At 31.6% G+C, this 14,899-nt stretch overlaps 2 protein-coding genes across 2 annotated transcripts; both read right to left on the reverse strand.

Moving 5' to 3' along the window:
- Positions 1-7,057: 7,057 nt before the first annotated feature.
- Positions 7,058-8,907, reverse strand: LOC107424238 (uncharacterized). The gene is made up of 3 exons (XM_016033982.4): positions 7,916-8,907; positions 7,677-7,748; positions 7,058-7,418 (listed from the first exon to the last, which is right to left on the reverse strand). Exons 1-3 carry the CDS (start codon positions 8,741-8,743, stop codon positions 7,413-7,415), a joined length of 906 nt encoding a protein of 301 aa, XP_015889468.1. The 5' UTR covers positions 8,744-8,907; the 3' UTR covers positions 7,058-7,412.
- A 3,160-nt stretch (positions 8,908-12,067) lies between these two features.
- On the reverse strand, positions 12,068-14,398 carry LOC107424236 (transcription termination factor MTEF18, mitochondrial). The gene has a single exon (XM_016033979.4). The coding sequence runs from the start codon at positions 14,192-14,194 to the stop codon at positions 12,497-12,499; it is 1,698 nt and encodes a 565-aa protein (XP_015889465.3). The 5' UTR covers positions 14,195-14,398; the 3' UTR covers positions 12,068-12,496.
- Positions 14,399-14,899: the final 501 nt, after the last annotated feature.

Here is a 14,899-nt window from a genome sequence, read left to right on the forward strand (position 1 = left end):
GTAAAAGCAGAATTTAATATGTTTCTTGAGACGAAAACTATATAGTTATGTACAGAGAAAGTTTTGATAAGTTGGGCGCATAGTTTTCATTTTGCATGGAACCCTTAACAATATGGCAAAGGTTGAAAGTTTTACTTGTCTAATTAGAATTTTAGCATTATTTTTTGCTAAAATTAGAGTTTTAGTATTAACTCATCAGTTTAAATAGTACATCCTTTATAATTGTTTGACAATAAATTTATTTATCTTTTGTTTTTGTTTCTTTTTTTTTTTCTAAATTATGTATAAATTTTTTATGTCAATGATTTTTAATGTCTGTTGAAAGTAATTAAAGTTTATTAAACATATTAATTACCTATAAATATTAAAAAAGAAAAAATAATAACAACAAAAACTAAAAATCAATGCAATTTTAAATTATATTTCTGTTATGTATATAATAATTTCTCCATCTAAAAGCATTTTCAATGTCGAATATGTGAATTAGTAAAAAAAAAATTTTATCAAATCAAAAATTATCTATTTTAAAACTAAGAAAAAATAATAAAAATAATCCTTATAAAGAAATACAATTTTCGTTGAAAGGAAAAAATAGATGAACACATAAACATTACAATATTGGACAGAAGAATCACTATAAACTTGTTTTTGAGTTGACCCACTCTTAAATGGATAACTTTGTTATAGATATATATATATATATATACAGCAAGCCTTTTTCCAATTTGTGTTGTACCTGCATCACAATCCACGTACACATTAAAAATACTCACTAAACCAAGCAATTAAAAGGGTACTTATGGAACTTGGAATTCAGCAGGATTACGTGAAGGTATTAAAGGCATGAAGAGTGAAGGAAGAAGACTAATTATTGTACCTCGAGATCTTGCCGATCATCAGGTCAGGTTCTAATTTCAGTTTAACAAGTGATATGTTTGACTACCGGATTAAAGCATAATTTCATTTTTCTAATTAAGTTTATCTTATAAGGATCTTTTCTGCTGTTTTTGCTGGTGATTCATGTTTGTTTTTGTTTTTTAATCTTATTCGTATTGTCAAAATGGATAAAATATATTCTTATTAAAAAATATAAATAATATTATATTAAGTTATCTTATCAACAAAACTTTTAATAGGACAATTAAATATAAAGCTTATGTATGAGTTGGCATATCTTTTAGAAATATAACATTATCATTTATGGCTGTGGATCCTTTATTCCACGTTGGTGTCCTCTTTCCTGTCCTTTTAATAAAATATTGACACATCATTCAAAATTTTGAAGGAAATAGAAGTTAATTACCGTTTAAATGGTCTAAAAACAAAATTTGTTGATTTCAGCACTCTTAAATCATCGACCATCTCACGAATGGCTCCCAAAAGCAGCCATATACAAAATAAAATCTCAAAACGCACAACCAGAAAATGAAAGAAAGAAAAAGAAAGAGGAAAGAAACCCATTATTGAGATTAGTGGTTTAATCATGAAGGTCATGCCACCAAATGCCCCAGAACCATGAAATTAATTTAGTTTTTACTTTTTAGCCATGAGTATAATTATCTATAAGAAAATTTGAAAAAAAAAAAAAGAAGAAGAAGAAGAAGAAGAAGATTTTAGCTATTAACCATGAGTGTGATTATCCATAAAAAATAAAAACTAGGAAGAAGAAGAAGAAACCATGGACATGGTGAAAATTATTGGTTCTGTTAGTCTCAAAACGACACTTAGATGAATTTAGGTTTTTGAACTTTTTTTTTTTGGCATTTTAATTTTTAAAATTTCATTTTTTTAGTGCACTTTCGTTGTAGCAATTTTAAGGCACATCCAATTAATATACTTGCTGCACTAGAAAAAAAAAAAATTGCAATATCAAAACCCCCAAAAGATTTTCACATATTGTAGGTCTCAAAAATGTTAAAAAGTAGACAAAAAATAATCTAAAAATAAAAATTTACCAAAAATTGAAATTTAAAACCAGTGTGTCAAGAGAAAAAAAAAAATTTCAGAACGAAAATACTACTATAAATATATATAACTCAGGTTCTAACAAAGGTAGCTAATAACTTTTTTAAATGAAAAAGGGAAATATAACTGCACTAACCATTTTAAGAGGTATTAATGTAAAATTAAATAAATAAAAGAAAAACACAAAGATCAAAAATAATTTAGAAGATTAATATCTGACACCATGCTGACCATGTGTTTTTTTCTTCCACAGAATGCGAACCAAGGGGAGTACGCAATCTACGATGTGACAATTAAAAACATACATCATCATCATTCGTGGAAAAATTTCTTTCGACATATTTTTAGTGGTGGTGAGAATACAAGGATTTACTAAAATGAGTGTCTGAATAACTTTGCATTTACATTTGCAAGGTCTCTGCAGCTATTGTGTCTATCCATGATAATATGCGGCCTTGTTTTCTTCTTCTTTATTATGGTGCTTGTATAATTAAATAATTATGTTACATGTTATCCAAGTAAAAGTCAGTCAGATTGTCATCGTGTAGCTTCTCTTCACCTGCATTTAAAATCTTAATTTCTTCTTCTGCATCATTTCGTTAATCTCTGTTCCATTTTTATTCACCATGAGCAATTAGTTATCCTTTTTTTTTTTTTTTTTCTGGTATAACTATCTAGATGCAAATCTCATTTTTACGTCAAAAAAAAAAAAAATTATTAACAATAAGATCAAATATTGCAATATCTTATCTGATTGCTACAATTTTTCAATTGATATTTTACCTATATATCTGCCAAAGAAATTACCGGAAAGTAAAAGAGGCTTTCAAAATTTTCAATTTCTTCCAATGATATTTCTCTACTTCTTTGTTTCAAGCTAAACTATTAAATTACTATTGGAAACAGCTAGGGAAAAGATTAAAAAAACAGACAAACAAACAAACAAAAATAGGGAGTAAAAACAAGGAAAATAAATAAAAAGTAAGAGGAAAAACAAGGGAATTCTTTTCTTTTTAACATTTTCAGCCGTTTGGTAATTTAAAAAGAAAATGAAAGAGTTGTGGACCTTGCACTGAGAGGGAGAGAGATTGTGAGAGAGGAAATGAGGACGTAGAAAATGTAGATATTGATACAAACAAAACAAAACCGCATTTTACAACGTGGCAACGCTCAAGATTCAATACAAAGTGGTTAGGTCAATGCACAGGTTTTTTTTTTTTTTAATTATTATTATTATTTTTTTATTTTTTCCCTCTAAGCTAGAGATATAATTTTATTGTATGTTAACCAAATAAAAGCAAGTACTTCAACTTGCACTTAAAATCTTCATCTCTTGCTGTACATATCATTTCACTAATGTGTCTCATTTTTATTCACCGCCAGTTAATAAGTTATCTTTTTTTTTTTTTTTTTTTTTTGGGGATAATGATCTAGATGCAAATCCCATCTTTGCATCAACAAAAAATTTAAAAAAATAATAGTAATAATAAATATTAAAAAAAAAATAACAATTAGATCGCATATTCGTTAAATGTGATTGCTACAATTTTATTTGAACTTACTCCTCCATGTACATACAAGCCACTGAAAATACTGAGAGGAAAAAAAAATAAATAAATAAAAAAATAAGAATGGAAATTTTTTTCCATGCCTCTGATAATTAAAAATTGAAAGGAAAAGTGTTGTGGATCTTGCATTGAGAGAGATAAAAACGGACTTTGTGCAAGCTATTAGAGAAGTTCCAAGGTAAAGGCCCAGAGCTAGCTGGGAGAGTCTGCGAGATTAAGCACTTCACTATCTGACAATGACAACAAGTGCAGTGTGAACTTGTTGCATATTTGGTCAACTCTGATTACCCAAGATTTTGGTGCTTAATTGTATTTTGCATATGTTATCCCTTCTAAACTCCAAGATGGTACTAGTGTTAAATAAAATAAAATAAAATAAAATAAAAAAACACACACACAATAGCTAGAGAGATAACGTTGCTGGCAGGAGATTTGGGCTTTAGTAGGAAATTTGGGTGTAGGGATCACAAATCAATCAAGAAACCAAACTAATTACTCTTGTCGTTATGCCTACTTTTAGCCACATAATTAGGCTTTATCACCTCAAAAGAGCAACCTAGTTTCTTTTTCAAGAACATTTTAAATAACCTCTGTTTCACTATAAGTTGCTCTGTAACAATATGAATTAAAAATTCCTACTTTACCTTTCCAACAAAATAAATAAAAATTCCTTTTATACACACATTCATGCTTTATTACCATGTCATCTCTCTATACTTGCTCGTACTCTTCACGGCTAGTATCATCATAATCCAGACATTTCAATCCCCATGAAGTAAGAACTTTTGGTTTCCAACAGCAAGCTGTGGAGGTAAGACCCAGATTTGGGTAGGCCAGGACATTCCTTGATTGACTGCAAATCCAGGAATACGCAAAGACATTACAAATGCAGCATGCTCAATCTGTAAGTTCAACAAGTGGGTGAAATTCACAGATCGAAATCAATGGCTAGCACCTTTCATGGAACATCTACTGGCCATTGGGGAACATGGTTCCACTCTTTCTATGGCAGTTTGTTCCTCACTTTTGCATAAAAATACATCAATTATCCAAGTTTAGATTTTTCTCACATAGCAAAACTTCACTTTGAACTTGGCCCCAATACAAATTGAAGATTAAAGAGAGACAAAAGATACAAACGAAAGACTGCCACTACATGAGTTGCTCCAATGTCCAAACTAGTAACCACGACCAAGTGCTCTAATCAATCTATGATCTTCAGTAAATTATCTCCAAGAATAGATCAGTGACCAAGGTACAAGAACTAAGCATTTTAACAACTTTGAACCTATGAACGGAAGTACGTTGCTATGAACAATTGAAATTTGAGCCAATTCAATCTAACCATGAGTTCTGCTCCAGCTTAAACCAGATATCAAACAAGTTCAATGTAAGCAGTGATGAACTGTTTGCAACAAAAGAACGTATTTAAACTACAAATACAGAGACATGCATACAAAATTGTACAACAAATAAAATAAAGCTTAATTACGATGTCTCGAGTTCATGTTGAGCAGGGTACAAGATGCAGGAGACTTCAGCCCCCGCTCCCCCCAAAGTATGCAGCAGATTTTCATTTGAATCATATCTACTTTGAACAAATTTCTTCATGGAAATGGTCATGCCAAAATTTCAAAAATGTCCAGGAAGAAACATCTAACTTCTTCATACTAAAATTACATATATGGAAAGAAAGGTTTCGTTTATACCATCCCTAGCACATTTTGGAAACAAAAGAAATGCTACCGCAAAAATGCACCTTAATCATGTACCATTCAAGTACATATGCAAAGGAAACAGATGAACGATCTTTAAATAAGTAGTTTCAACAATGCTATAAATGTGATCATGAACAAGATCTTATCTTCATGAAGTACTAAAAACAATCAATAAAACAATATATTTGAAACTACCTAACCATTTTTAAGAGTACCACTGCATATCTGCAATAAATAATCCCAAGAAAACAAAATATTCCTTACACCCAAATATTGAAATTGTATGTTCTAAAATTCTTAATATTTAAAACTAAAATTGCAGAGCATAATAAAATAAATGTACGAGATCTCACAAAGAAGCTTATTTTTCACCTAGCAGGCATATCTTAGTATTTCTCCCCTCTGTATTTTCATATCTGATCTAATTCCACCAACTATATTGCCCACTGCCTACCAGTTCTTCTTAATCTACATGAGCATCATCTCTCTCACCTGACAATGTCTTACTTGTAAAAGATATTCCTCCTCAAGATGGTTGGTCTTCCATCACACTCTACTCTTACTTTTTATTTCAATTGCCTGCCTCTCAAGGTATTAGCAAAAAAGCCGCATGCATGATGCACACATTTTAACAGGAAAGAATCTCACATAAAAAGAGAAAATAACCAATCAAACTCCGATGCGTTCTTAAACTGAAAGTCACGTGCACCGTGCAGCATTTTCAACAAGAAAGAATCACACAGTAATGGTACATAACCAATTAAACTCTACTACATTCTTAGATTGATAGGATGCATGATGTGTGTTTTCTCACGCACCCTTCATGTAGAACAAAAAGAAAGCATTAACCAGTTTAACCACTAGTTTCAATAATTGTTCAAGCGTAATTCCAAAGAGAATCTTCTTTTAATGCAGATACTAAAGATTTTCAATCACTGAATATCTGGAAATATGTTGGCAATCTTCAAGACTAATACGAAATATTAAAATATCCAACAACAGAAGAAATTAATTCCTTATCTATCATACACTATTCCCAAATCATTTATAACATTATTTAAATTATTTTAAGGTAATTCATTAAAAGTACGCTACACGACAGGATCTCTACAGAAAACAACTTATCTTGCATCTATCATGCATGTGTTCGTTTTCCACCATCTGAATTACCACTTCACACCTAATCCTAGCAGATCAAGGCCTCCTAAACCCCCAGCACCCCCACATCTCAAGCTACTAACTACTAACAGATGACTTGTGCATGTTGCATGGATTCTTCCAGTCAGAAAGAAAAACTCAACAGAAGTATGCAACTCACTTAAGTATGACATGTTTATAAAAACAAATCAAAAATCAGCAGACACACCATTTTCGCTTGAACACATGCACATAAAGAATAGAAAACATGGATACTCACAGATACCAAGATCTTTTTCACTTAACTAACAACTGACAAAGTCCGTTTTTAATAAGAAACTGACAAATTTGTTTCAATATGTAATGGCCTCGAGTATGGTGCATGGACTCTTCTGGTGGGAAAGAAAAATATAATAAGTACGTAGCTCATTAAAGTATCACATGCTTATATAATAGATCAAGAATCAGTGGACCTACCACTTCCGCTTGACCATGTGCATAAAAAGAACAGAAAACATAGATACTTGCATATACCAAGCACTAAATTATTCTCAACCTTTTGCAAACTAAAAATGAATTCAATTATGCTTAACTAACAACTGACTAAATCAATTTTTGGTAAGAAACCGCAACTATTATAAATTGGAAAAGAGGCGCACCAAAAGCATATTCAATTCAACAGAAAAGACAATGTATTAACTAGTATTATAAACCAAAGCCATTATAGATCTTTATTCGTCCAAAAGATAACAGATAAAACTATTTACATTTGCAACTACACTACTACTTCTTCTTCTTCTTCTTCTTTTCTTATTAGTAAGAACACTAATAACTATTTGTAACAGCTAAAAAAGATAAAATGTTTCGACATTCCCCAGGCTCTGCAATAGACAAAGGCAGCAATATGTGATAAATTAACTGTCCTTTCATCTTCAAGTTCTATGGTTTGTTATACCTCCAGTTGATGTCAAAATGCTTAAAGCACTCATTAGTCTTCAAAGCTCCAACATTTTAGACAATGTATCTATCCCTGCATGAAAAATAATCAAAATCATCATCTTGCCATTTGAAAAGACTAAAACACAAGCCTACGAAAACTGTAAGAGGTTATCAAGCGAGGGTAGGGAAAAATAAATAAATAAATAAAATAAAATAAAAAAGAGAAAGAAAGTAAAAAAGGCAATTAAAAACTTGCAAAACATATTTTTCATTGTTGTAGACTAAAAGCAAACTATGAAAACTAATTGATAACAAAAAGTTTCTCTCATCTAAATAATCACTAAACTACCTTAATAGGAGTATCAGGGACTCTGTAGACATCTGGTGTTATCGAAGACAACCACAAGCCCGGGAAAACATTCTGCAAACCATCAAAACAACATCAATAACCAAGCTATCATAACCCCAAAACAAAGCCAATTACAACCAAATATAAAAAGAATAAATAAATAAATAAAAATTAACCCAATAAGATTAAAAAATAAAAATTCACATATATCAAAGCCATTGAATTGAAAAGAAAAGTACATCAAGTTGTTTCTGCACAGCCCTAGCTCTCTTTTTGGGCCTCTTGGTGGGCCTCGACCCGGTCATCTCGATGATATCGTCTTCGATCTCTTGTTTGGAAAGCGAAATCGAGAACTTCCTATTCTTCTTCTTCTCAGCAGCTCTGGTCTCACCTCCCACCCGTAAGGACCCGGCTAATTCAGGTCGCGCTTGTTGCATTGGGGTCTTGTTCTCCTGCACCGCCGACCCTCCAGTCCTCGGTGGTGGGCTTCCACCGGCGGAGGAGGGCTTCGCCACCGGTTTTCTGGGCCTCAAATTCCACGTTTTGGGCATCTCCTCGTAAACATCATCAAGAACCGGCTTCTGGGTCTGAACACCTACTGTTTCCACAGCCTCATTAGCGAATTTGCTCTTCGGACGCAAACGCAACAAGACCTTGGATTTCAAATCCTCTGCAGCAACCGAATTTATTTTGTCCTCCGAATTCTCGACCAGACATTCGGAAAACGTAATTTTCTTCACAGACTGAGGCCGTTCATTGGATAAACCGTTCATTGGGTTGTCATTCAACTTAGGTTCGACCCCTTCCGACGACGAGTCATGGAGCGGTGACTTCTGGGCCAACTCGTTTCTGAGCCTCGGCTGGTGTTGGGAAGTGGTGGTGTTGGTGGTTGTAGTGGTGGTGGGATTGCTGTTAGGCCATTTCAATCCGGTTAAGGGAAAGTTGTGGAGAGGTTGTTGGTGGGACTTGGCTGAGACAGTGAATGACATGGGTGGTTTAGGTACGGTTCCGGTCGTCGGAGGGAACGTCTGCACTTCGGAATCCGATGAGACAGAACAAAACACCATAAATTTCGCAGGTTTTCTTGGCTGGTTTTTATTTGGGTGTGTGTTTTCTTGGGCACTGGTTTTTCTCCAGTCTGACTACTCTTCCTACTGAATTTTGTTTTTGAAGTCTTTAGGAGAAGGAGATGGAATTAGAATTGGAGTCCATTGGAAACAATTTATGAGAGAAATAAAAATATATAAAAAAAAAAATTATATATATATATATATGAATTTAAAAAAAAAAAGTCAGTGCGCACGCTTGCGTGTCTGTTTCCGAATGGAGGATAGTTTTGGTATTTTACACCTGATTCTGGTCTGATACAACAAAAGGAACTGGGGAAAGGTCATTTAGAAAATAATATATTAAATTAGGAAACCAGGGGAGTTACCGTCTTTTTTTCCAGGACATTTTATCCACACCCGTTCAATTTTATTATTATTATTATTATTTAAATTGTATGAAAAATCAAAATTAATATTTTTTTACTTTTTACTATTGATAAAAATTAATCATTTGATAAAAATTAATCATTTATTAGATTTTACAAATTAATTTAAACAATTAAAAATATTTTTAAAAATTATAAATTAATATTTTATAGAGAGTTTCTAATTGATATATTTTATACAATTTTATTATAAATCTAAATTTTTATTTTTATTTAAAATTAGTGTTAAAAATGTTTGACAATTAAATATTTTTTTAATAAATTCTTTATACATTTCCACTTTTCCTCTCACATCTCTCTATTTAACTCATACTGTACGGTAATCGTTGCAAACAAAATGACTATACAAAGCATGAAAGCTCACAAATATAAAACAGTAAAATTTATTTTTTTGTTTCATTTTTATTTTGTAATAATTCATTTTGTTTTATATATATATATATATATATATTTATTTATTTTTCATGATATACCATAGATATGGTACTGGAACAATTTTTATTGGTTAGAGTTCATGTTTTTGGAGTCTTGGTCTGTTAAATTTTATCATTTATTTTCTAATTAAGAATTAAATACTTTACAATTATTCAAAATTATAAAACAGAATACTTTTAACATTGTTAAGAAACATACAATCAAAAATGCTAAAAATATTTGAAAGTACAAGGCTAAACAAAAAATTAAATATGTATAAAACAACACAAACAAACAATTCAAATATATTCAAAATTTTATTACTGAACAATTTGATGAAGCTTTTGTGATTCAGTTTTGTCCAAAAATATTCTGATTGGAAAGAAATTTGTCGTTATCAATTTTACTCAAATCCCTTATAATTTGTTTGGATTAATTTGTTATCCAAATGCGACAACCAATTTCTACGATGTGGTGCTTGAGTTGTGAAGGATTTATGAAAAAAGATGTTTTTTACTTGATAAATGTATAAATTTTTGATATTTTAAATATTAAATGGTGATACATAAAAAATAAAAATATGTAATTTTTTTTTTAAATTGTGAAAAAAAGTTTTCTATTTTATAATCAAATAATATTAGAAAAAATAAATTTTTAATTATTAATTATTAATATTAATTTGTAAAGACTGTCAGACTTATAAAAATTAACAAATAAATCTTCTTTGATAAGTCTTCTTTGATATATTTATTAAACTAAAATAAAGAACTTCATAATTTTTTAAAATATGAAATATAAATAAATAATAACAAAATTGAAAAAGTATAAATGAATTTTTTTTTAAAATTTTACTATTTATTATTCTCTTTATATTTATTTTTTAAATAATAATATTAATAAAAAAAAAAGGATTATTTTTTTACATTTAATGTAGAGTTTTTCCTCCTTATATGATAAGTTTTTAAGAAGTAGAAAACAGATGTGTTGTAATTAATCTTCTTTCCGAAAAAACTTCGAGATTAGTTGTGTAGTAATCAAAAGTAGTAAGAAGATTATATCATGATTAGCTTTCTCAATGTCTCAGGTTTGTTTTTTTAATTCTAATTAAATTTGCAGTCAATTATTAAATATGAAAATATATAATATAATATAAAAGGGAACTACATATTAAATCTAAAAAACCGGTTATAAAGTCTTTAATTAACAACATGTATGTGTATGTGTATATCAAATAAGGTTTTACGATCATAATTAAAAACCAATCTTATTGTACAAGAAATTTGTTGTCTTTGAGCACACAACAAAGGCAAAAAAAAAAAAAAAAAAAAAAAAAAAACCCCATTTTATCACGTAAGAAAGCCACCATCTTTATCTAGTATCTACCAAGAGGAGGATATTACCACCAAAAAAAAAAATGGAATAAAGGAATGGGATTATATCCTGTTTAGGTGTTTGGAATATAACCAAATAGGGAAAAGAAACGTATTAAATCTGACTACTAAAGTAACTGAAATATTTGTCCAATAAAAAATATGTAACGGAAGTCCTTTTAATCAGATGACACGTGGAGAGCATGCAGAGAATCACAACAGTATATTTTGGTGGGTCCCTTAGGAAGTTTACGGGGTTTCTGGTCTCTTCTAGAAATTGGCTATTGCCGCTCTCTTCAACAAGTTTTTGTTGGTTGAAAAACAAAAAATAATAATATTAATGAATTTTTGGGCGTCGTTTTGTAATTTCCATGTTTTGATTGAGAAATTAATAATTTTGACTATACATTCCAACACAAACAATTAGTCAAATCTTTACGCCAAAAAAAAAAAAAAACAATAAGTCAAATCGAAATTTGTCCAAATAAATTAATAAAACCGAAGATGAGATTCAGAGAGAATAAAGAAAATATTTATATATTATATCTATTCATGAAAAAGGGAGGCTAAAAGCCCTGAAAACAACCTAAACAAACCGCAAGGCTGGGCATATACTCAGACAAAACAAATTTCCAGCTAAACGAACTACTGGACAACGGCACTTATAGAAAAGCACTAGGAAACACACCTTGATACAACTCCATCAGCTCAGGCTTTCAACTAATAGCGTACTCTTAGGATTTCAAAAAAACTGTACTCCTAAAACAAATAAGTTTCTACTAAATCTAAAATAGAAAGATATGATTAAGCTTATTTGATTTATAAAACATACACATAATTATTTCATTTTAGTAATATATATATATATATAGAGAGAGAGAGAGAGAGAGAGAGAAAGCAATGTCTCCTTCCAAGAGGTGGGCGACAAGCTATCACCCAAACAAAAAAAAAAAAAAAAAGGACCACAAGCATTTATCACTGTTCAATCCAGCAATTGCATATATGATCATGTGACAATCATCCCTCACCAACGGATGGGTGACATCGCCTATACTACCAAAATTGTATGTGCATTTATATAATTAGGTTCATATCAGATTCACAATGCCATGAGCCTTTTAAATCCCATCTTTTATATCAATCCGATGGATATATACATATATAAATTATAACTTTCCAGCTTCCTTCTCCATCAACCTGCAGCTTTATTCCTAATTGTATGAGTTACAATGCTTCTAACTTCTTATAGCAGAGAGACTCTATCCACTCTGCCGAGAGAGAATTAAAATGAAATGTACATGTACAAAAAGAATGATTATTTCTGCATCAAAATCTTTGTTGCCGGAATTAATACAAAGTTATCACAATGGTCACATATGTACAAGACACAATAAAATTACACTCAGTCTCAATCATATGAATTCACAGCACTTTCAAATTGCACATCAAAGATTGCAAGCACACACTTTGTTAGAATGAACATATACATTGTGAATGCAAGGTTAAAGACTTAAATCAGAGAAGTCTCTTCTTGGCGACCATTAATATCTTTTGTATAAGAAACACTCCAACCATTGCTTTGGAGCAGCTGGGTGAATTCCAGAAAGGCGTGATACAAAGCTCTTTTCACTAGTAGCAATCATGCTTGCAATTGAGTAGTTTTTGCTACACAAGCCCCTCTCTGTGAGCCACACATGAAATCTGTATCTGGGTTTAATTCGGTTCTCCAGATCAAAACACAAAAATGCTGGGAAAATATCTAGGTACTGCAAAGAGGATCCCATTTCTTGACACAGAAAATTGACCTTCTGTTCTAGATTCTCTGGATTTTGACTTAAGATCTTCGGAGTCATTCTTAAAATAGTACACAGTTTGGAGAATTTGATACCTCTATTGAGAAGGCAATCAAACCGTCCTTGTAACTCACTACTATTGCCATGCATATGAGTTAAGACCTTCATAGTCAAAGCATTCTCTCCAAACCCAATTCCATGCAAGAAATTCAATTTATTCATTGTATGAATGGGGGTTCTGGTAGATTGGATCCTTTTCAACCCATTTATAAACCCTTGGTCTATATCTTCATTTGGATCGCCGATTGCATAAGTTGCTAATAACTCATGTGAACATGTAATCTTATTGAAAAACCAATCTTGTAGATCCAGAGCCCTTATCGAATGAGGTAAATTGACCATTTTATTTCTTCCTAACACATGGGAGTATTTTTGCCTAACAGATTGCAATTCTTCTTTGCTCAGTCCAAAATGTTGCAAGAATCCCAACACTGAGATTACTGGAGTTTCCAAATCAAGATTCAAAATTTCTGGACTCTGAAGAAGCAACAAACCCACTTCACCCTTCCCAATACCAAATTTGCAAAAGTAGTCTGCTTTTTGTACCAAAACCTCTTCTGAACATTCAAGAAAAAGGATTTTCTTCCTACTCATCAATTCCCCTACCTTGCCCTTCTGACAACCTAAATCATAAAACACCCGAATTTTCCTACAGACCTCATAACAAGCATCCACATTTCCCTCAACACAATTTCCCAAACCAAATTCTACGAAAACCCTTTCGAAATCACCAAACAATGCCTCAATATCACCCCCCAGTTCATCTTCTCCACTCAACAATTTTGGGAAAGCCAAACACAAGCCAACCACAGAGAGATTACTAAATCCATATTCCTTAATCCTAGAAAGTCTAGCTGTTAACTCCGCTGAGCTCTTACTGAAAATAGAAGTATCCTCCGTATACAATTTCCCCAACATATTCCATGGAAACCCAAATCCAGAAAGAGCACAAGCAGCATTCAAAACGGTGCCATCTTCCGAAAAGAAGAACTTATTGGAAGGCAAAAACCCAGAAACGTCATTGTAATCTATGCCTATGCTTTCAAAGAAAAACTCAAATTCATTGATTGGATGGTACCTGAGGAGCCTCCTGAAGTTCCTAGGAAAAGTTGAGACCGAGTAATCAATCTTTCTGATGAGATTGGAGAGGGAAAAGATAGAGTTTTTGCCAATGTGCTCGGCGTAGGTGAAGGGCAATGACCTGGTGGCGTGGAGGTAGTCCGTGAGGGCCTTCTGGGCTTGCTGGATAGCTTGGGGCTTGTACTTGGTGTGTATATTTGAAAGGGGCGGGAGTTTCTGAAGCCTGGTGCTGATACTGGTGCTAGTGGTGGTGGCGGTGGAGAAGCAGTGAGAGAGAATGGTGAAGAAAGCTTTGCGAAAGGGCATGGTAAAAGCTCTCTCGTAGATGTGGGGGTATTAGGGCTTTGGGGAAACAAAATCAATTAAGATCCTTTCATGGAAATTTTATTTTGGATATAGAAATTTCTTACTGCGATACCATATGGACCACCGATTAGCAAAATTTTCTACTGTCAGGATGAATGAGGATTAAACAATGCTTTCTTCTTCTCTGTGATTACAGTACTCTCTTCTTTATGTTTGGTCTAAACTTACCAAAAGGGTGTCCTTTTCATTTTCTTTTTCTTCCTCAAAAAAAAAAAAAGAGAGTAAATTATTCACAATTTTTATTGTCATTTTTTTTCTTCCATTGCCCCTATTTTAAACCAAAATTTTATGTGCAAAAAATATTAAATTGTTGGACCATCCATAAAGATTCATGAAATTTAACAGCTTTTTTTTATATTATAGATTTTGATCATACAACATGAGATTAATGTAATACCAATACAAATATGAATATCAGTCAAGAAGTATTCTATAAAAGATTCACCCCAAAAAAAAAAAAAAAAGGTATTCTATAAAAGAAAAAAGTATTATCCCAATTCATATATATATATATATATATATATGTGGCTATGTTTTCAAGTGGAAATTAAGTCCTTCACTTCGGACATAAAACCTTTTAGTTTATGATGAATATTAGATCTTCGATACTATATTCCAAATGTTCAAACACAAACGAAAACAAAT

The sequence above is a fragment of the Ziziphus jujuba genome, chromosome 7, assembly GCF_031755915.1.
Source record: "Ziziphus jujuba cultivar Dongzao chromosome 7, ASM3175591v1".
In the NCBI taxonomy this organism is placed as follows: Eukaryota; Viridiplantae; Streptophyta; class Magnoliopsida; order Rosales; family Rhamnaceae; genus Ziziphus; species Ziziphus jujuba.